Here is a 21988-nt window from a genome sequence, read left to right on the forward strand (position 1 = left end):
CCAGGCAGCTTTCTGAGACTGTCTAATGTGTTACATACACTTTGGCTGCAGCGGAGCTACAGCTCAGAGCTGACACACCACAGTGGAGAGAGAGAGAAACCTCCTGGAGCTTCCAGGAGTCAGAGGATAACACATTTCTCCTAAACGAGGCAAATGGGGAAATAGGTTTTAGTAAGGAAAGGTGAAGTGAAAAGAGGAAGTGGAGCGAGAGAGAAAGAGAAAAGAGAAGAGCGTGAGAAAGAGAGGTAGAGGTGGTGAGTCTAGGCCGAGACAATTTTTCCACCGACAAGGCCCTGTACTCCGATCTGTCTTTAGAGTGCGTTGGTCAATACACTCTGGCTATCAACTCTTATTTCAGAGCATTCTTGTCTGAGTGTGCCAGAGCACAGAATAACTGACAAATTTACGAACGCGCATCACCCGTTGAATATGACCGGTGTCAGTAAACATTAGCCAAAAAATATATATAATTAAATTGTTGCCAGCAGCACAGTTAGTCAGCAACGCTCTGGATAACATGAAATTAGCCGAACCAGCTCTGCTAGGGCGAGTAAAATGGTCAGAGTGAGGTGTTCTCTCATTTGTGTCTGGAAGTAACTAGCAAGCTAAACAACTTTAGCCAGTTAGCTTGGGTGCTTGCCTGCCGTTGTGAGGACGGAACGCTCAGATCAACCCTACTCCTCGGGCAGTGTCCAGGGTGCTCTCTGAACACTCCCAGAGCGAAACGATCTGAATTTACAAAACGGCCAATCTGGCAATGCTCAGAGCACATTCCGAGCGCACTCTGGCAATCCAGAGTAAAGTTACGGACACACCCTTAGTGGTGTCCTATCCAAACCAGGTGGTTCCTCTCATCGTTCCTGGCAACATATATGCTGACTCGCCTAATTCCCTCTCAGGAAGCACTGACCCCGCTGGATATGGATAGACTATGGCCTGGTCAGTGAGGGAGAGGGCAGCACTGACGATATTACATAATAGTTGTAAGAATGTGTTTATAGTTTCCTTCCTAGCAGTACGTCAACTGCCGTGAGCATTTTCTTTGCCGACTTTCCTGTACTGACACTAGGCAGGAATACAGACTCGTATAAACTTGTTTCAGCATGACCGCTTTTACAGATTTCGCCATTAGCTGTGGAACTGTAATTATACGAAACTGCCACGGAACACTTACAACACTGTAAGTCTTGTGACAGCGCTTACAAAAATGAACAAGCCCATGTACCCACTCAGACACGACACGGGCGATGGTGGGTATATTGTGGCATTGAGCAAAGCAAAGCAAAGGGGCTGGGGGTTGGGAGGATATGTCTTTCATGGAGCAAGGTAAAAAAGGTGGGAGAGCGCTTTGAAAGGAAACAGCTGCTTGTGTGAACTAACCTCAAACTTTCCCTTCTTGCCCCGAGGCTCCGCTTGGGCCTCGTTGGTCTTCGCTGCGTCGCACCTCGGGACGCCCTCTCCCTCCATTTCCTCCACGATCATCACCGTCTCCCACTTTCCGAACGTGCTAGCAGGGAACATGTCCGACCGCATGCTATCCCCAAAGTACACCACCTGTATAGGTTAGGAGACAGGATAGACAATGAATGAGGCCACATTCGCAGCCGCTCAGTAAATTAAGTTGACTTTTCTATGTTATAGTAATTACCCCCTCATCTGATTAGTAAAGTGCTGTAATAAAATAGCATTTTCTTCTGGATTCGTTTCAAGGGAGCGCTCAGCAGTAGTCAAATTCAACAAATCCGACATGTGTCTTACTGCCCCTTAGGGCGAACTAGACCAGACACGACGGGGCTGCAAAAACCCATCACGTCTTCTTTGACCATCATTTCTGGTTTTGTACTCAAGAAATACACGTTAAGACATGCTTAGCTGAACAGCGTACCAAAACTGACTAGCAACCCATTTCCTTACTTTTGAAACCATTGAAATGCATAATAGTTGAATTCCTTGCAAACCCAGTGGGAACAAAGGGTTAAGAAGAGTGTCAGATTAGGGAACAACTAGAGGAAGGAGAAAAACAAGAATGCTGCCATAATGGAAACAGCTCTTTAGAGGAAATAGCTCCTTGAGTTTCAGCACATCACAAAACTCTGACTTCTCAAGGGGTCCATTTAAAGAGAGAAGAAAGGTTATGACCCCAGGCCACTGGTGTCAGTGTTCTATAAGGATAATGAGAAAATCTTGGTACTAGACACACACTTAAAGAGTCCTTCACATAGCTCTCTGTGTGGAATGCAGAGTGGGGTGTGTGTGTTTGGGAGGGGGGGGGTATAGATGAGGCATCCATAAAGAGGAGGGGGGTGAGGGAGGAGTGGAGGGTCTCTAATGAATTCATGTGGGCCGCAGTCCTCGCTCCGGAAACCCCCCCCCCCTTCTCAGGCCCTTTACAGAGTCTATGACCAGGCCTTGCAGTCCCACGTATAAATAAACAGGACAGTCGGCCAGCATGGGGCCCAGCCTGTGGAGCTCTGGGAATGGGGCGGGCTCAGGCATCAGGTTTCCAGGCTTTCCCAGAAACTGGCCACAGAGATGAAGAGAGAGGACTGCTGCGGAGTGCACCGATCGTTTTTCAGCTCCCAACTGCAGCCAGAGGCATCGGATCAGTATGATAAATATTTACAGGGCCAGGAATTCCAACACAGTGGCAAAACATTATAGAGAGGCTTTCATGATAAAGAGTTTCATTAGGCTGGGACAGATAATGCAACAGAATTCAGGTTAACTCTGACTTTCTCCATAATTTGTAACTACAGTTGAAGTCGGTTTGCATACACTTAGGTTGGAGTCATTAAAACTCGTTTTCAACCACTCCACAAATTTCTTTTTATTAACAAACTATAGTTTTGGCAAGTCGGTTAGGACGTCTACTTTGTAAGTCATTTTTCCAACAATTGTTTACAGACAGATTATTTCACTTATAATTCACTTATAAGTCAGAAGTTTACATACACTAAGTTGACTGTGCCTTTTAAACAGCTTGGAACATTCCAGAAAATTATGTCATGGCTTTAGAAGCTTCTGATAGGCTAATTGACATTGTTTGAGTTAATTGGAGGTGTACCTGTGGATGTAATTTCAAGGCCTACCTTCAAATTCAGTGCCTCTCTGCTTGGCATCGTGGGAAAATCAAAATAAATCAGCCAAGACCTCAGAAAAAAATTGTAGACCTCCACAAGTCTGGTTCATCCTTGGGAGCGATTTCCAAACACCTGAAGGTACCACGTTCATCTGTATAAACAATAGTACGCGAGTATATGGGACCACACAGCCGACAGCCTTGGGACTGAGCGTCATACCGCTCAGGAAGGAGAGGCGTTCTGTCTCCTAGTGATGAACATACTTTGGTGCGAAAAGTGCAAATCAATCCCAGAACAACAGCAAAGGACCTTGTGACGATGCTGGAGGAAACAGGTACAAAAGTATCTAGTATCTATATCCACAGTAAAACGAGTCCTATATCGACATAACCTGAGAGGCCACACAGCAAGGAAGAAGCCACTGCTCTAAAACTGCCATAAAAAAAGCCAGACTACGGTTTGCAACTGCACATTGGGACAAAGATCGTGCTTTTTGGAGAAATGTCCTCTGATGAAACAAAAATAGAACTGTTTGGCCATAATGACCATCGTCATGTTTGGAGGAAAAAGGGGGAGGCTTGCAAGCCGAAGAACACCATCCCAACCGTGAAGCACGGGGGTGGCAGCATCATGTTGTGGGGGTGCTTTGCTGCAGGAGGGACTGGTGCACTTGGATATATTGAAGCAATATCTCAAGACATCAGTCAGGAAGTTAAAGCTTAGTCACAAATGGGTCTTCCAAATGGACAATGACCCCAAGCATACTTCCAAAGCTGTGGCAAAATGGCTTAAGGACAACAAAGTCAAGGTATTGGAGTAGTCATCACAAAGCCCTGACCTCAATCCCAAAGAAAATTTGTGGGCAGAACTGAAAAAGCGTGTGCGAGCAAGGAGGCCTACATACCTGACTCAGTTACACCAGCTCTGTCAGGAGGAATGCGCCAAAATTCACCCAACTTATTGTGGGAAGCTTGTGGAAGGCTACCCGAAACGTTTGACCCAAGTTAAACAATTTAAAGGTTACCAAATACTTATTTAGTGTATGTAAACTTCTGACCCACTGGGAATGTGATGAAAGAAATAAAAGCTGATATGAATCATTCTCTCTCCTATTATTCTGACATTTCACATTCTTAAAATAAAGAGGTGATCCTAACTGACCTAAGACAGGGAATCTTCACTATGATTAAATGTCAGGAATTGTGAAAAACTACGTTTAAATGTATTTGGCTATGGTGTATGTAAACTGCCGACTTCAACTGTAGCTACAACCTGTGGCTCCCTCCCTTCCCCTAGACCCAGTCAAGAGACCCCCAGCCCAGTTCACTGCCCCCCTACACTTATCAATGCATCACTCAGAGCAGCGATTAGAGGTAAAGCCACCCCTGGATAAACAGGTCTGAAAAGCCACAGCAGCCCAGAAAGCCCAGCTTAATGAGCCCATTGTGCTCCACTGTGTGCGGCCTGACTGGGACAGACAGAGGCCGTGTCCCAAATGGCACCCTATTCCCTACATAGTGCACTACTAGCAGGGCACCGGTCAGAAGTAGTACACTATTTAGGGAATAGGGTGCTATTTGGGATGCAAACAGACAAGCGGGAGGGGAGATCACATATCTGACATGAGAGGGCCAGGGAGATAAGGACTATAATCCATGTTACTTAGCAACGCTGCTGATATGCAACTAATGAAATGGTAAGGACACAACTGAACTGCAATATTCTGATGCTATCTTTCTTGGATTACAAAAATGACGTAATCTTTCAATCAATGTGAATATGTGACACTGCCAATGTATAGCAAATGCCTTATGATCACACCAGGCTTATACTGCTCTTTTAATTTAATTAAAAAACTAGCGCCACTTCAATCATTGACTCACTGAGTCTGTATGAGATGGGCAGCTCAGTGTATAAATTGTGATCCTACACATAGCAGCCAGGCCTGTAAAAACTGCTACAGGGCACCTACATGGGACTGTAATCTGCTCTGAATGCCTCCCATTCAGCCAGCCTACTGGCCTATATTAAGTCCTATCAGGTAAAAGTGAAGAGAACCCAAAATGTTGACCGCCTCAGGTCACCCCAGAGTGGCTGCCTTAAACCTGCCACAAGTGCAGGTTGACACTGCAATCCGCAGGTGCTTTCTCAATGTGGCCCGATAATAGAGGGGGGCATTGAGCGCCCCTGGCCGGGTTGGAGGGGTGGATGTTTGGAGGCGGGAGAGGAAGGAGAGGCTGAGGACGTGGATAATGATCATGCCTGGGTGCACTCGAAGGGGCTTGACACAGCTGTCGCCGGGGCGTTTCCTCAAGAGCTGAGACAGAGCACAAGCAGAGTCTCAGAGTCAGACGAGCTAGCTGCCTGCCAGAGATCGTATAGGCTGTGCACGAGGCCATGTTTCCCTCTCCGTCACACCGGTGTAAATCTCCCTGAGCTGATTTATACAGGACGTCCGATCTCTGTGCGTTTGCCATCTGTGCGTTTGCCAGGAACGGAAGCTCACTGTCCTGTGGATAAACATGGAGACACAGATCCCAGGATAGTATGGAAGTGATGGTTATTTGGATACATGTATACCATTTTCTAGTTACTTCAACAGCTGAGCATAACTTCCTCTGTAAGGACAAGAAAATATTCAACTAACCCATCAACCAAACAATCAATGAATCAACAAATCTAACCGTGGGCTCAGGTTTCCCAGTCATTGTTTTGAGCAGCTGGTGGAGGTGGGGCCAGTTTCCTTGAGAGTACCAGCCAGGCTTGTCCAGGGACGGCAGTCCTTCACTCTCCTCCACATCATTCACTGCAAGACAAAGTGAGCAACCTTACCACAGGGTCACCACACGGCTCGACCACGCCGCTCAATGACACGAACATACACGACCACACAACACACAACCACACCTCAAATATTTCCATAGCTCAATATACAGTACCCTTGTGAGGGATTCAAAACAAATGTTTGAAAAGGGCGATTTTTTCACAGGGGAAATAAGCCTATTTGGAGCTACTTCCATGAGTATGTTTCCTAAACAGTTCATATTTAGGTCTCAGCATGTGGTCTAATTCTGGATATCTATTTCCTTCTAAACTCTGGTCTTAGCTTTACTGCTGCTGGTACACAGAGTACAGTGGCCATTACATCAGCACAGCAAGGGAAAAACAGTTCTCGGAGTCAAAACAGAGTCATGGGCTTGCGTCCCAAATGGCACGGTATTAGCACACTAATGAAGCATTTAAGGTGGCCCTGGTCAAAAGTAGTGCACTATATACAGAACATGGTGCAATTTTGGACACGACCAAAAAGGCTAGCCTGCTTCCTCCTCTCATACCTCTGTGGGTGCAGTGGCTCAGCCTGGCCCGGTGTAGCCGCGTCTCAAAGTGCGTCCCAAAATGGCACCCAATTCCCTATGTAGGGCACCACTTTTGATAAGGGCTCTGTTCAAAGTAGTGCACTATATAGGGAATAGAGTGCCATTTAGGAAACACCCTCAGCCACCAGGCAATGTGTCGGCTTCTCAGTGAAGAGGAACACTTCATAGAAGTCACAGAGGTCACACATCAATTAGGACAAGAAAGTGTGTCAATGACCTCATAGAAGTATTTACATAAATAACACTCTAGGATCTTTCCAGGCTTCAGGTACATGGTTTATGTCTTGACGCTCGACAACAGCCAAATACTCTTCACTTCGTCATTCCTAGTTGATTGGAGGGGTTTGGTTTGGGCTGTTTGGCTGCTGCTTAGCAATAACCGCAGTCTGCTTCAGTTTGAGCAAGGGGGCATTGGAAGACAGCCAAAGCAAGATAGAGAGAGGCTGGAATGTAAACCACCACACAACTTCTAGAGCATTACACACACTCTAGAAACTGCAAGGCGGGGAGATCACAGAAAGTTCCTCGAAAACAAATCTAATGTTTAGCTGAAAAGAGTACTCAGTTAAACAGCTAGGGTTTAGGCCTGCTGGAATCTCTATTGAGTAAATAAACTCAGCAAAAAAAGAAATGTCCCCTTTTTCAGGACCCTACTTTCAAAGATAATTCATAAAAATCCAAATAACTCCACATATCTTCATTGTAAAGGGTTTAAACATGGTTTCCCGTGCTTTTTCAATGAACCGTAAACAATTAATGAACATGCACTTGCGGAACGGTCGTTAGGACACTAACAGCTTACAGACGGTAGGCAATTAAGGTCCCAGTTATGAAAACTTAAGACACTAAAGAGGCCTTTCTACTGACTCTGAAAAACACCAAAAGAAAGATGCCCAGGGTCCCTGCTCATCTGCGTGAACGTGCTTTAGGCATGCTGCAAGGAGGCATGAGACTTTTATTATTATTATTATGTGACCAGGGCAATAAATTGGTATGTCTGTACTGTGAGACACCTAAGACAGCGCTACAGGGAGACAGGACAGACAGCTGATTGTCCTCGCAGTGGCAGACCACGTGTAACAACATCTGCATATCCGAACATCACACCTGCGGGACAGGTACAGGATGGCAACAACAACTGCCTGAGTTACACAAGGAACGCACAATCCCTCCATCAGTGCTCAGACTGTCCGCAATAGGCTGAGAGAGGCTGGACTGTGGGCTTGTAGGCCTGTTGTAAGGCAGGTCCTCACCAGACATCACCGGAAATAACGTTGCCTATGGGCACAAACCCACCGTCGCTGGACCAGACAGGACTGGCAAAAAGCACTTTTCACTGACGAGTCGTGGTTTTGTGTCACCAGGGGTGATGGTCGGATTTGTGTTTATCGTCGAAAATAAACGCAGTTGACAGTGAGAGGACGTTTCTTTTTTTGCTGAGTTTAGTACCTTATAAACTGGGTGGGTCGAGCCCTGAATGCTGATTGGCTGACAGCCATGGTATATCAGACCGTATACCACGGGTATGACAAAACATGTATTTTTACTGCTATGATTATGTGGGTAACCTGTTTATAATACTAATAAGGCACCTCGGGGGTTTGTGACATATGACCAATATACCACAGCTAAGGGCTGTGTCCAGGCTCTCCGCGTTGCGTCATGTGTAAGAACAGCGCTTAGCTGTGGTATACTGACAATATACCACACCTCCTCGAACCTTATCGCTAAAGTATACCCTTTGCTGCCCAGCTTTTAGGAACCCTGCACTTTGAAGTGGGTGACTGCACTTCTGGACAGGAGAAGAAAACAGTCTTTATGAGACTGATGGGCGCTTAAGACCAGCAGCAAGAGACCCTCTACTTTCTTTTTTAGAAAAAGACAGTCCTTGACAGAGTAGGCTGCACCAGGTTCACGCTAAGGTTAAATATGCTATAAATATTGTGGCAGAAGAGAGATAGTTTGTGCAAGTCAGTCAGTCAGTCAGTCAGTCAGTCAGTCAGTCAGTCAGTCAGTCAGTCAGTCAGTCAGTCAGTCAGTCAGTCAGTCAGTCAGTCAGTCAGTCAGTCAGTCAGTCAGTCAGTCAGTCAGTCAGTCAGTCAGTCAGTCAGTCAGTCAGTCAGTCAGTCAGTCAGTCAGTCAGTCAGTCAGTCAGTCAGTCAGTCAGTCAGTCAGTCAGTCAGTCAGTCAGTCAGTCAGTCAGTCAGTCAGTCAGTCAGTCAGTCAGTCAGTCAGTCAGTCAGTCAGTCAGTCAGTCAGTCAGTCAGTCAGTCAGTCAGTCAGTCAGTCAGTCAGTCAGTCAGTCAGTCAGTCAGTCAGTCAGTCAGTCAGTCAGTCAGTCAGTCAGTCAGTCAGTCAGTCAGTCAGTCAGTCAGTCAGTCAGTCAGTCAGTCAGTCAGTCAGTCAGTCAGTCAGTCAGTCAGTCAGTCAGTCAGTCAGTCAGTCAGTCAGTCAGTCAGTCAGTCAGTCAGTCAGTCAGTCAGTCAGTCAGTCAGTCAGTCAGTCAGTCAGTCAGTCAGTCAGTCAGTCAGTCAGTCAGTCAGTCAGTCAGTCAGTCAGTCAGTCAGTCAGTCAGTCAGTCAGTCAGTCAGTCAGTCAGTCAGTCAGTCAGTCAGTCAGTCAGTCAGTCAGTCAGTCAGTCAGTCAGTCAGTCAGTCAGTCAGTCAGTCAGTCAGTCAGTCAGTCAGTCAGTCAGTCAGTCAGTCAGTCAGTCAGTCAGTCAGTCAGTCAGTCAGTCAGTCAGTCAGTCAGTCAGTCAGTCAGTCAGTCAGTCAGTCAGTCAGTCAGTCAGTCAGTCAGTCAGTCAGTCAGTCAGTCAGTCAGTCAGTCAGTCAGTCAGTCAGTCAGTCAGTCAGTCAGTCAGTCAGTCAGTCAGTCAGTCAGTCAGTCAGTCAGTCAGTCAGTCAGTCAGTCAGTCAGTCAGTCAGTCAGTCAGTCAGTCAGTCAGTCAGTCAGTCAGTCAGTCAGTCAGTCAGTCAGTCAGTCAGTCAGTCTCACACACACACACACACACACACACACACACACACACACACACACACACACACACACACACACACACACACACACACACACACACACACACACACACACACACACACACACACACACACACACACACACACACACACACACACACACACACACAGTATAACAGCTGTGAGGATGCAGGGACCTTAAGAGAAAGTGGAATGAGAAGTATGTGGTCTCTGGAACCCGAGAAAAACTGAGCACAGAAACACACGCGCACAAAGAATACCGGTCACCTGTTAGGATGTGAAATCCTGTGTCGTTTTCACTGTAACCAGGCAAATATTTAGAGAGATCTGGCATCCTCTGGACAAATGGCTGCTGAAGGCCATGGTCACGTCTCAAATGGCACCCTACTGCCTATACAGTGCACTATTTTTGACCAGGGTCCATAGGGTTCTGTTCAGAAGTAGTGCCCTATATAGAGAATAGGGTGCCGTGTGGGACGCAACCCACGCTTAATAAGGAGTCTGATGCTAGCAGCCAAAGTAAAGGATTGGTTTATAAAACCTCTCAGTCTAATACAGTACCTGGCAGGAACTGAGCTCTTATGAATTATATAATGTAGCTACTCCTGTCCTGTGTAGGAACCCATTTAATGACACACATACAGTATTTGAGCCATTCCATCAAATGAGGCTGATGTTGGAAAAAAAATATCTAAATTGAGATTACATTTTTTTTTAGGTAGGTCCAGAATTAGTGAGCATTAAAATAACCTATAACCTCTTGAATATTTCTGGACATAAAACTGCACACATACACTGAGTGTACAAAACATTAGGAACGCCTTCCTAATATTGAGTTGCACCCCCTTTTGCCCTCAGAACAGCCTCCATTCGTCAGGGCATGGACTCTACAAGGTGTCGAAAGTGTTCCACAGGGATGCTGGCTTTGTTGACTCCAATGCTTCCCACAGCTGTGTCAAGTTGGCTGGATGTCCTTTGGGCAGTGGACCATTGTTGATACAAACCGGAAACTGTTGAGTGTTAAAAACTCAGCAGCGTTGCAGTTCTTGTTGTTTTGCCCATTCACCCTCTGAATGGCACACATTCTCAATCCATGTCTCAATTGTCTCTTTAAAAATCCTTCTTTAACCTGTCTCCTCCCCTTCATCTACACAGATTTAACAAGTGACATCAATAAGGGATCATAGCTTTCACCTGGTCAGTCTATGTCATGGAAAGAGCAGGTGTCCAAATGTCAACAAATTAAACTGGACTATATATACATACAGTGGGGTCCGAAATGATTGACACCCTTGATAAAGATCAGCAAAAAACTATCAAATAAATAATTCAAATACTGAGCTATATTGTATGGTAAAGTTTTTGGGGGAAATTATATTATACTAATACAATTGCCTAGAGAAAGAGATTTTGTTTAACAATATATACAAGTTTTTCTCAAAAGTATATATATATATTTTCCACCCGTTTTCAATACCTCACCTTGCGAGGATAACAGGACTGAGACTTGGTCGCAAATGATTCTTCCAGCAAGACAATAACTCCAAGCACACATCAACATCCACAAAGAAATGGTTAATTGGCCACAAAACCTAAATTTTGCAATGGGCATCTCAGTCTCCGAACCCATTGAAAACCTGTGGTTTGAATTGAAGAGGGCAGTCTACAAGCGCAGACAAAGGATATCAAGGATCTGGAAAGATTATGTATGGAGGAATGATCTAAGTTCCCTCCCAATGTGTTCTCCATCTCATAAAACATTTTAGAAAAAGTCTCAGTGCCGTTATCTTCACAAGGTAAAGTACTGTATCAAAAGATATTGAAAACAGGGGTGTCAATCATTTTGACCCCTACTTTTTTGAGATAATTTTTTTACCTGTTAAACAAAATATCTTTCTCTGGTCAATTGTATTAGTATAAAATAATATAGTTTCCTCATTTCTTTGGAGCATACAATATAGCTCAGTATTTAAATGATTTATTTTACGGTCCTTTTTTCTAATCTTTATCAAGGGTGTCAGTCATTTCGGTCCCCACGGTATATGTTGACAAGATTTTAACCTTCTGATAGTAAACTAGCCTTTGACCTCCTGAACTAAGACGGACCTTGTCAACTCAGCTTTATCCGATCAACTTAACAGCATCACTATAGCAACACTTAGAACATTACAATAGAGGCACATAAGTAGTGCACAACAGTGATGTTATATCCCAGAGGCCAATATCTCTGTATGGATGAAAGAAAATCAAATCAGATATCTCTTCAGTATGGAACAGAACCAGCCACTGACTGAGGCTATATCTGCCAACGTGGCGAGGGCTGGAGGAGGAGTGAATATTTGAGCGGCTGGGTCATTGTGTTTCAACACATAACGCTTCGCTCCAGTGTTATTCCTGGCGGGAACGCAGTCCAGATGGGGGAGCATTCCAGAGCCGGTGCACACCTTCAGGAACCGATCGGGATTAAATATAAGCTGCCTGAGCAGGAAAACTGGGACCATGTGTGGATCACAGATCATATTAGAAAATACTGACAGCTAATATGAACAAAAAAGATGTCGGATCTTAATTTGATCACCCTGTTGCAGGATAACTTTTCTGCAATGCAGTACATTTAAACTTGTAGTGTATTTGGAGGTTTAAAAAGGCTTCTTGAAGTTTGTAATTCCCATATTGAAATTTCAGACTTGGTTTCCCCTACAAAAACGTCCATAAATGATAAAAATCACAACAAAAATTCACTTTTTCTGTCGCTGCAGGATTATTCTCCTGCTGTAGCAGATTGGCTCAAATGAAAATCCTACATCTGTAGTTTGATGTTCACCACCTGTCTTGATGCTAGTTTATCCTACTGGTTTCACTTGGGTTTTGAGAGATTATTAGATGCACAGATTTTTTTTCTGGACTCCAACTCCACAAGTATTCTGATTTTATCAGAACCAGAAAAGTGATCCTGCAACAGAAAACTGCACCAAATACCCTAGTTTCGTACTCCTAATTATCCTGAGTGGCGCAGCGGTCTAAGGCACTCAAAGCTAGAGGCGTCACTACAGACCCTGGTTCGATCCCGGGCTGTATCACAACCGGCCGTGATCGGAAGTCCCATAGGGCGGCGCACAACTGGCCCAGCGTCGTCCGGGTTAGGGGAGGGACTGGCCGAGTTAGGCTGTCATTATAAATAAGAATTTGTTCTTAACTGACTTGCCTAGTTAAATAAATATTTTTAAAAATCCTTAAACGTCTGAAGACTCACCTCCATGCTAGTTGGAAGAACTAGTATTTTATCTCTGAACACAGCTTTATCTCCTGACTGTTGGATAATGGGAACCTGGTGTGTTAACATCACTCAATGGAGACTAACAATCCTGACTGCCAATGAGTCCAACCTGAGACCTGCCCCCCACGATAAGTTTCAGTAATCACCATCATGAGATCCCATTGGGGTGTAAAATCTACAGCCCTGCAAAGCTCTTTTTGATGAAGGCAAAGGGCTGTTCCACAGTGCATAGTGTTGGTGTGAAGTGTACTGTACATCGGGTATCTTGTGTGAAAAGGCAGACATACAGATAGGCAGGCCGGCAGGAACTCACCCAGAGTCCTGAATGGCCTCTGTTGGGGCACCAGGGAGAAGAACCCAGGCTTCAAGGCGTTGGTGATGATGATGTCAAACAGCTCCTCCCAGTCCTTCCTGCAATAGCCAATGAGAAATGATCCATCTGATTATTACAAACAAATGCAGGCTTAGTGTAAGGTCAAAGTTTGGACGCCATTCCTGTTTAGCACAAGAACATAAAAAAAAACATTGCTTGAAATAAACATTAGGAAGCTGATGAAAACCAGTCAACCATAAACAGTGCATTTATGGAAAGGGAACGGAGGGAAATGTTAGGGAACAATATCAACATTTCCCCCAGAGAGAAATAAACTCACAACAGACCAAAAAAAGACAAACACATACACTCATAGGGATTATTAACACTAGGTCAGCATCATTGTCCAGCTCCAAGCACTAGCTAGCAGACATACCGACCAGGGTTGCAACCTTAGGAGCTAGTCATGACATAGCATAACATTATCGCTACATCCTATTCTAGCAAGCAAAAAGCATAGCCAGGGAAGTATAAAAAATATCTGTTGTAGACTTATGGTTTCATCTTCCCACGGCTGGCCATGCCAAGGAGTCACCTAGATACTCCTGGAGCAGACCATGGGTCCTGGTTGTAGGGGCCTGACTGGCAGCCCTGGTCTTGTTGTGACCCTTCTGACTGCTCTCCGTCCCTGGCCCACAGCCCGCAGGGCTACAGTTGCCAGACTGCTCTACCGAGAGAAGCGTGGGCTTTTAAAAGGGCAGGAGAAACGAGTTGTTCTTCCTGACGGAAAACAGAAGTCAGATCAGGTGAGAGGGCATTCTTCACTGGGGAGTGCCTATGTATTATAGAGGTGTCGAAAAGCATATAGCTCATAGACTCCAGCCTGGGGCTGCAGGAGAAAGAGTCACACATCTGAGTCTGTTGACTGTGAAGCCAGACATTGTCCTACCACAACAGCTACTGTGGACAACAACACAACACACAGGAGGATTAGCATGCAGGCCAGCCCGTACAGCAGAACAAAGCAAAGCTTATCCCAGAGCTACCACAAGACGCAGCCTGCACGATTTCCTCGCCTCAGTTATCGCAACATAAATCAGGCGTCCTCAGGCCTTGTAAACTGATTCTCTGAACACACTATATTGCACACACAGTCCTCAGGCCTTGTAAACTGATTCTCTGAACACACTATATTGCGCACACACAGTCGGGCTCCCACCTGACATGGCGGCTCCTTGGGAGGTGACATATGTCGGAGGGTTAAAGGTGGCGAGGAGGAAAGGGGGCGGCCAGTGAAACAGTGGAGGAGAGACAGGGGAAGGGGAGGAGGAACAACAGAGACCGGGCCGAGCCAGGCCAGGCTGTTTGACAGGAAATGGCTGTGGGGGAAAGTCTGGGCCATAGAGGTCCCCGGAGACCTAGTAGACATTCAGAACAAACGGTTGATTTCAGCCCCCACCGCCCCTCTCTCCCCTGAGTCTAAATCTCCAGAACGGTCAGCTATAATAGCAGAGTGGAGCAGAAGAATAGATCATCTGTGTGGTTGGTTTCTTACCAGATGGGCATCAAATCTTACTTTAGCTAGGCTATGGCCTTGGATGGATTAATACTCATGATCAAGTTCTCCACTGTGAAGTAATACTGGTGACGTGTGAGTGTGTCTGTTAGCTGTTTAGATAATGGGCAGAGACACTTCACTAAGGCATTCTATTCAGCCAGAGCACCAGTCTGCTTTCCACGAGTCGTCCTCTTGCCTCCTGACCGAGTGTGTAAGAGGGTTTAGGCTAGAACAATAACCCTAGACCACATAGTGTACACTGCAGAGAGAGAGAGGCACCACTGACACAGTCCAGTCCTCTGGTCTAGGTCAGCCCACAGCTAGTAATAATGAGTCTATGGAGAGCCGGCTAGGACAAACATCACCATTGCATATGTTCAGGCAAAGTTATAGGGAAGACATACTAGTTTAATGTGCTGTTGTATCTCTGCTGGGCTGGGTGGGAATGAGAGCTGACAGGGCACAGTGGTGAGAGGGTGTGCTGGTCAGCAGGCTAGCTGACCAGGGTGTGAGTGGTGTGTGAGGCTCATCATAAAACCATTAAAAAAGTCTGGACTTTAGCCCCGACTGGTATTCTCTCCCATATTGGGGCTCAACCAGTTTGGTTAGTGCCTGGCCCCAGTGAGGTGTGGTTTATGCTGTGTATCCCAAATCCCACCCTATTCCCTAAATAGTACACTACTTTTGATCAAAGCCCTATAAGCCCTGGTCAAAAAAGTAGTGCATTATCTAGGGACGAGTGTGTCAATTGGTATTTGGTCAAAAGAAGTGTTGGTACACGGTGGTAAAGACAGACAGGCTGGGTCTTGGCTGGGCCCTGGAACCTGGGACCTGGCTGGATGCGGTCAGTGCAGTGTGTGGTCTCTGGTCTCCAGACCGATTCCCTCTACTAACTCACCCCAGGATGTGGTCACAGATGAGCCTGCAATAGTCACTGTGGGAGCTGGTGATCAGCAGGAGGACCTTCCCAGCACTCTTCATGCTCCTCAGCCAGGTCTTGACGGACTCTGAGCAGGGCTGCAGGTAACGGCCAGGGTCCCTCTTTACACTGGGGAAGTACCATCCTGCATCCTCTGAGGGACAGGCAAACAAAACAAAAAAACATCTAACAATGCACATGCAATATCTTCACTTATACCATGGCATTGTTGAATACTCCTTTCTGATTGGCTTTAAGGGCATCCTAGAGAGGGCATTATTTTAAGTGATAATGCCCTCGAAGCCTGTGTTTGGGAGACATATGGCACGGGTTGAGGACCGGCCATATAGGGCATTATCATTTTTATACAAAGGGTTACTAACATATTCAAATACTACTACTAATAATAATAATAATGATTGACATTTTCATTAAAAACTTTGTTTTGATTTATTCATACTATTTCGTCCTTCCACAAGCTATAGTCCCGACACAAATCTAGGGTTGCTACGCAAGCCGGCTGATCGTTCGTTTTATCGATTCGATTGCCAGAGACGCTACCCAGTCGTTCATTCTAAATGTTATCCCTTGCTTGCTAGTTAGCCAACTATGACTAATTTAGTCACGTCAAACAATGCAGCCAGAATAACAACAAAGTAGCTGCCTTTGCATAAGCTATTTTCTAGTGATATTTATTTGGATAAATGCATAACAATGAGCTAATGAGGCGCGATTTCACCCGGCATAGAAACATGTGCTCTCTCGTCAGGACACTGTTGTTCAGAGGAGCTCGGCAACAACACAGCTAACACAATCACTTCAAACTGAAGCTGGAAAGACTGCAAACTAGCTGCACTTCATTTTGTTTTTCCTTTTTTCAGTTGATATGTCTTTGTATATATATCCATCAAAATGATGCCAGCTGATTCATGATTTCAACTGGCTGAGAAACGCTGCCTGTCTGTCTCCCGTCCTGAGATGTTCATTACTATGGGACAGCTGGAGATCAAATTGTTATATTTAATCAATGTTGCAAATGTCAGAGAGACAGACAACAAGGAGTATACAAATCTCTGCTGTTAAACTAAATGTTAGTCTCAAAGAAATGTGAGATAATGTCTAGATGCTTTTTATAGTGGAGATCAAGTTTATAAATTGCCTGGCATTCAGAGACTTCTCCGGACATTCAGAGACTTGTCCCGTAGCCACTCCTGCATTGTCTTGCCTGTGTGCTTAGGGTCGCTGTCATGTTGGAAGGTGAACCTTCGCCCCCAGTCTGAGTTTCTGAGCGTTCTGGAGCAGGTTTTCTTCAAGAGTCTCGCTGTACTTTGCTTTGTTCATATTTCACTCGATCCTCACTAGTCTCCCAGTCCCTGCCGCTGACAAACATCCCCACAGCATGATGCTGCCATCACCATGCTTCACCATAGTTATGGTGCCAAGTTTCCTCCAGACGTGATGCTTGCCATTCAGGCCAAAGAGTCAGACCAGAGAATGTTGTTTCTCATGGTCTGAAAGTCCTTTAGGTGCCTTTTGGCAAACTCAAAGCGGGCTGTCGTGTGCCTTTTACTGAGGAGTGTCTTCCTCTGGCCACTCTTCAATAGTCCTAATTGGTGGCGTGCTGCAGAGATTGTTGTCCTTCTGGAAGGTTCTCCTATCTCTACAGAGGAAGTCTGGAGCTCTGTCAGAGTGACCTCACTGACCAATGCCCTTTTCCCCTGATTGCTCAGTTTGGCTGTGAAGCCAGCTCTAGGAAGAGTCTGGGTGGTTCCAAACTTCTTTCAATTAAGAATGATGGAGGCCACTGTGTTCTTGGGGAACTTCAAATGCTGCAGAAATGGTTTGGTACCCTTCCCCAGATCTGTGCCTCAACACAATCCTCTCTCGGAGCACTACGGACAATTCCCTTGAACCCATGGCTTGGCTTTTGCTCTGACATGCACTGTTAACTGTGGGACCTTATATAGACAGGTGTGTGCTTTTCAAATCATGTCAATTGGTAGAAACATCTCAAGGATGATCAGTGGAAACAGGATGCACCCAAGTTCAATTTCGAGTCTCATAGCAAAGGGTCTGAATACTTATGTAAATGTCATATTTCAGTTTGATCATTTTCTTAAATAAAATGTCAAAAGAAAAAAACAGTTTCTGCTTAGTTGTTATGGGGTATTGTGTGTAGATTGAAGAAGAAAACACACACACACACACACACACACACACACACACACACACACACACACACACACACACACACACACACACACACACACACACACACACACACACACACACACACACACACACACACACACACACACACACACACACACACACACACACACACACACACACACACGCCTGGACAGAGAACAAAGCAATTTCATGACAACAATTCAACGGGGAGTGTTGAACATTAGCAAACCGCTCTCTCTTTTTAAAAAGCGGTCTTCCTCTAAGACTTTGTGAAACAATCATCGAGACACAGATGATTTTGTTTTCTATTTTTCTCATAAACAACAACTTGTGAGTAACATTTTTGTGATGATCTTCCGCTCGTTCGATCTTCCGCTCGTTCGATTTTCCACGTAAAGGTTGGAGTATTACAAAAGTAATTTGGCAGACAGCCCTGACCAAGTGGATGAATAATATTCAACACGGCTGTGTGACATCCTGGCAGGCCAGGTCAGAAGACAGACACAACTCCCCTTCTAACCCAGTGGATTGTCTGTTTGAAGTTCGAAGGCTCTCAGCCAGTCTATGGTTTTCATTAGAGAATAATAAGCATCAGACACACTTAGTATGCATCCCAAATGCCACCCTGTTCCTTATATAGAGCACTTATTTTGACCGGAGCCCTATGGGCCCTGATCAAAAAGTCAAAAGTAGTGCACTATAAAGGGAATAGGGGACCATGTGTGATGCAGCCTAAGTCTTCCCAGGATAATGAAACACTGTCCTGAGACACTCTGACGCTGACTGGTCTGATTGGAATGAAGGAAAGGACTAGCTCATGTAGAATGAAACAGAGTGGACGGGGGAAACCGATTAGTACAACGGCACTAGGACTGTCTGGGACACCCACTCCCTGAGCCATGTCACAGGAAGCAGCAGGCGGTTAGGGGAATGTGTGGGTCATCTCCCACCCCCACAGAGAGACAGCGGTTCAGGCAGCCTGCTCTTTAAAGATCCCCTGCTGCGCCCAAGATAGTAGGCCAGAGCTAAATATGGTACTCTGCTCTGATCTCAGTCAAACCATCCCACTTGACCGGCCGTAATGAAAAAAGCCTGATGAATGGAAGCATCAAAAGCAATAAATACATTATAATGCGAGGGAGTCATTTGATACAGCACGGCAACACACGCTTTTCTACTACTTTGTCTGAGGAGAGGAATCCATGGAATATGTCGCATCGAAGTACCCAAACAGGAATGCATTTGATTGTCTCCTGTGAATACGACAAGTCTAAGGCCAAATTTAAAATGAACATGGACACATATGCAAGCTTATTGAAACCGGACTTAGTTGAATTTGCTGTGGAGCAGTAAAATGCGGGTCAATATACGTGAGAAGTAGCGCTGCTTTTTTTCACGAGTAGGAGAAAAGAAGGCTTAGGGAAACATCCCGGGTGCAGATGAGTAGGGAGTGTATTCATCAGGCCAGGAGTTTACCCTGGCACAGAGAGGAGATGGGAGGAGCACTTCGGGAGGAAGCGTCACAGTGCCCAAACTACAGCCAGCAGGGATAGGAGAGCACACTCACACCCACTCACCCTCTTCTCCACTCCCTCTCTCCCACTCTCAAGGCAACACAGGCCTCGCCTCACCAGAGGTCATCATAAGCTACAAACACCAGAGGCTCATGGATAAATAGCTGGCTGCATAGCGTGGGAGTAGGGTGAAGTTGCCCCTAGACGATAATCTTGGGTCAGTTTTGCATCTTCTCCACTATGGTTAAGGTTAGGATGATGGGAGGGGAAGCTGATCCTAGATCTCCCGAGTGGCGTAGCGGTCGAATGCACTGCATCTCAATGCTAGAGGTGTTACTACAGACCCTGGCTCGATTCCAGGCTGTATCACAACCGGACGTGATTGGGTGTCCCATAGGGCGGTGCACAATTGGCCCATCGTCGTCCGGGTTTTGGCCGGGGTAGGCCGCCATTGTAAATAAGAATTTGATCTTAACTGATTTGCCTAGTTAAATAAGGGTTAAATTTTTCAAAATCTCTACCTAGTCAAATGCAATGTCAATGCGTCGGAGGTGAAATGCCAAATACAAACAGTCTCACATCCGCATACTATGAAGGAGTTGAGTTTCCATATGCAACATGCATCTATACAGGTGAAAGACTAAAGGGTATCTGTTACAGCTCCCACATGGTGTAAAGAAAATAAACATTTTTGTCAAGCTCCTCTCTGTACTGAAAATGACCCTCCGCTTCCACAAAACAAACAGGACTTCCAGGCTGTGAAAGATTTGTGCATGCTGCCATCATGTGGTACAACAGAAACATTGCATTAAGCAAGAACAAGACCAACCCTAATGAAGTACAAGTCTTCCGACAGGGGAGATTGGTACCCGAGTTCAGACACTCCGAATGTTTCCAAAATAACAAAGCATGCATTGCACAGAAAAGCATATATTTAGTAAGGCCAAAAGGAAAACAAATATTACAACAGATTTTCTGTGGAAGCTTTATTTATCATGTTAAAAGTTTTGTAAAGCTGACTTTAACAGCAGAGGGCAGCATTGGACCAAAACAAACAAACAGATACTGAACAGCACAAATCAGTCACACAATCTTCAGATTCTCAATTCAATTGTGTCCTATGAAAGACTACACAACTGATAAAACACTGGGCCAAACAGATTAATGTGATATCCTCCAGTAGTTTTATGATATGATGAAAAAAGGGTGCTGGGATAATTTCACAAACATCTGGCTGTGATCTCAACGGCCCGTCGTTCCCGCCAGTGTTTTTCCTCACACTCCATTTCATCTCCAAATAAACAGAACAGGCCGCCCTGGCCAGCGTACAAAGTGTCTGCCTGGCCCGCCTGACAACCTCTGCTGGGTGGACCCTGCAGGACCCCACTCTCCCTCTGGAATGCCACCCTGCTACAGTTAAGACACCCAGGTCGCGTCCCAAATAAGACACTATTCCCCATGTATTGCACTACTTTTGACCAGGGCCCAAATGACTCCAGTCAAAAGTAGTGCGTTATATAGGGCGCCACTTGGGACAGAGCGTTAAACACGGCTATACACTGTACCTACTGTATCCAATGATTCTCACGTTTAAAACTCAAGATACGGATACACTGATGCCTTCAAAACACTCACAACTTGAATAGGCTTCGTTCCCTCCCTTCCTCTCTGGTTGAAATTGTAAAGGAGAAGTCATATCCTTCCTTATTAATTTGCCTAGCTTGATGCATCAGAGCTGTTAGGGGCATAGTGGTATGGTGGCGCACAGAGAAGAGGACCCTTTCATCGATCTATCAACCTGTGTGTGTGTCTGTGTGTGTGTGTGTTTACGTGGCTTTAAAAGTGAATATGTGGGGAATGCTCCCTTCCACCTGAAACCTGGGGCTGGGCACAGTAACAGTAAGAGGGGGGATGCCTGATTGGAGCACTGCCCAGCATCGGAGGCCAGCACCACGTCCAACAGACCAGCTCTATCTCTCTCTCTCTCTCTCTCTCTCTCTCTCTCTCTCTCTCTCTCTCTCTCTCTCTCTCTCTCTCTCTCTCTCTCTCTCTCTCTCTCTCTCTCTCTCTCTCTCTCTCTCTCTCTCTCTCTCTCTCTCTCTCTCTCTCTCTCTCTCTCTCTCTCTCTCTCTCTCTCTCTCTCTCTCTCTCTCACAGACATCAAAGACCGACGACAGGATGAACAAATCAACGGTTACAGTGCAAATTAGGGCAGTGCTCAGTCGACGCACAAACAGCTGCAACACAAGTGAAGGGGAAAGAGCTCGAGTCGCACAAGCATTTTCCTTACCATCAACAGAATCAACAGGGAAGACATAGGTTATCAAAACGAAGGTACACTGTGCATTTACGTAGTCCTAATTGACGTTAATAGATAACAACTACATGACCGTGTATAAATCATTTAGAGGGAAGCTATAATCTAGGGTAACATGGGGATATGTTTGGCTCCACCTGCTTGTACCCTGGGGAAAATGTGGCAACAGCCACCAGCGGCCGAGCATTGGCCATTTTTAGAAGACTGACCACAAATTGCTGCATCATGCCCCATGACGCATTTCTCTATCTCTTTGAGGCCAGCAAAAAGACGAGGATAATCTTAATTTGTGACCCATGGTAACAATAATGGCATGGTTCAAGAAAGCCAAAGACTCTTATTTTATCTGTTTTTCCTTCTGCGTCTACCATAGCGAATAGACACAAAAATTTTGAAAGATGGTTCAACATACATCTGTGTCTTCAGGATTGGGTGCCATCT

At 45.5% G+C, this 21988-nt stretch overlaps 1 protein-coding gene across 2 annotated transcripts in view; it reads right to left on the reverse strand.

Annotated features, from left to right (window-relative positions):
* Positions 1 to 21988, reverse strand: part of LOC123995002 (5'-nucleotidase domain-containing protein 1-like) — a 55118-nt gene that overhangs the window by 3799 nt on the left and 29331 nt on the right. For both annotated transcript variants that reach the window (XM_046298195.1, XM_046298196.1), the window contains 4 exons: positions 15503 to 15677; positions 13047 to 13144; positions 5765 to 5886; positions 1381 to 1554 (listed from right to left, as the gene is read on the reverse strand). In XM_046298195.1, the coding sequence (XP_046154151.1) occupies positions 1381 to 1554; positions 5765 to 5886; positions 13047 to 13144; positions 15503 to 15677 (569 nt within the window). The remainder of the gene's footprint in view (positions 1 to 1380; positions 1555 to 5764; positions 5887 to 13046; positions 13145 to 15502; positions 15678 to 21988) is intronic.

Source organism: Oncorhynchus gorbuscha, linkage group LG14, assembly GCF_021184085.1.
Source record: "Oncorhynchus gorbuscha isolate QuinsamMale2020 ecotype Even-year linkage group LG14, OgorEven_v1.0, whole genome shotgun sequence".
Taxonomy (NCBI): Eukaryota; Metazoa; Chordata; class Actinopteri; order Salmoniformes; family Salmonidae; genus Oncorhynchus; species Oncorhynchus gorbuscha.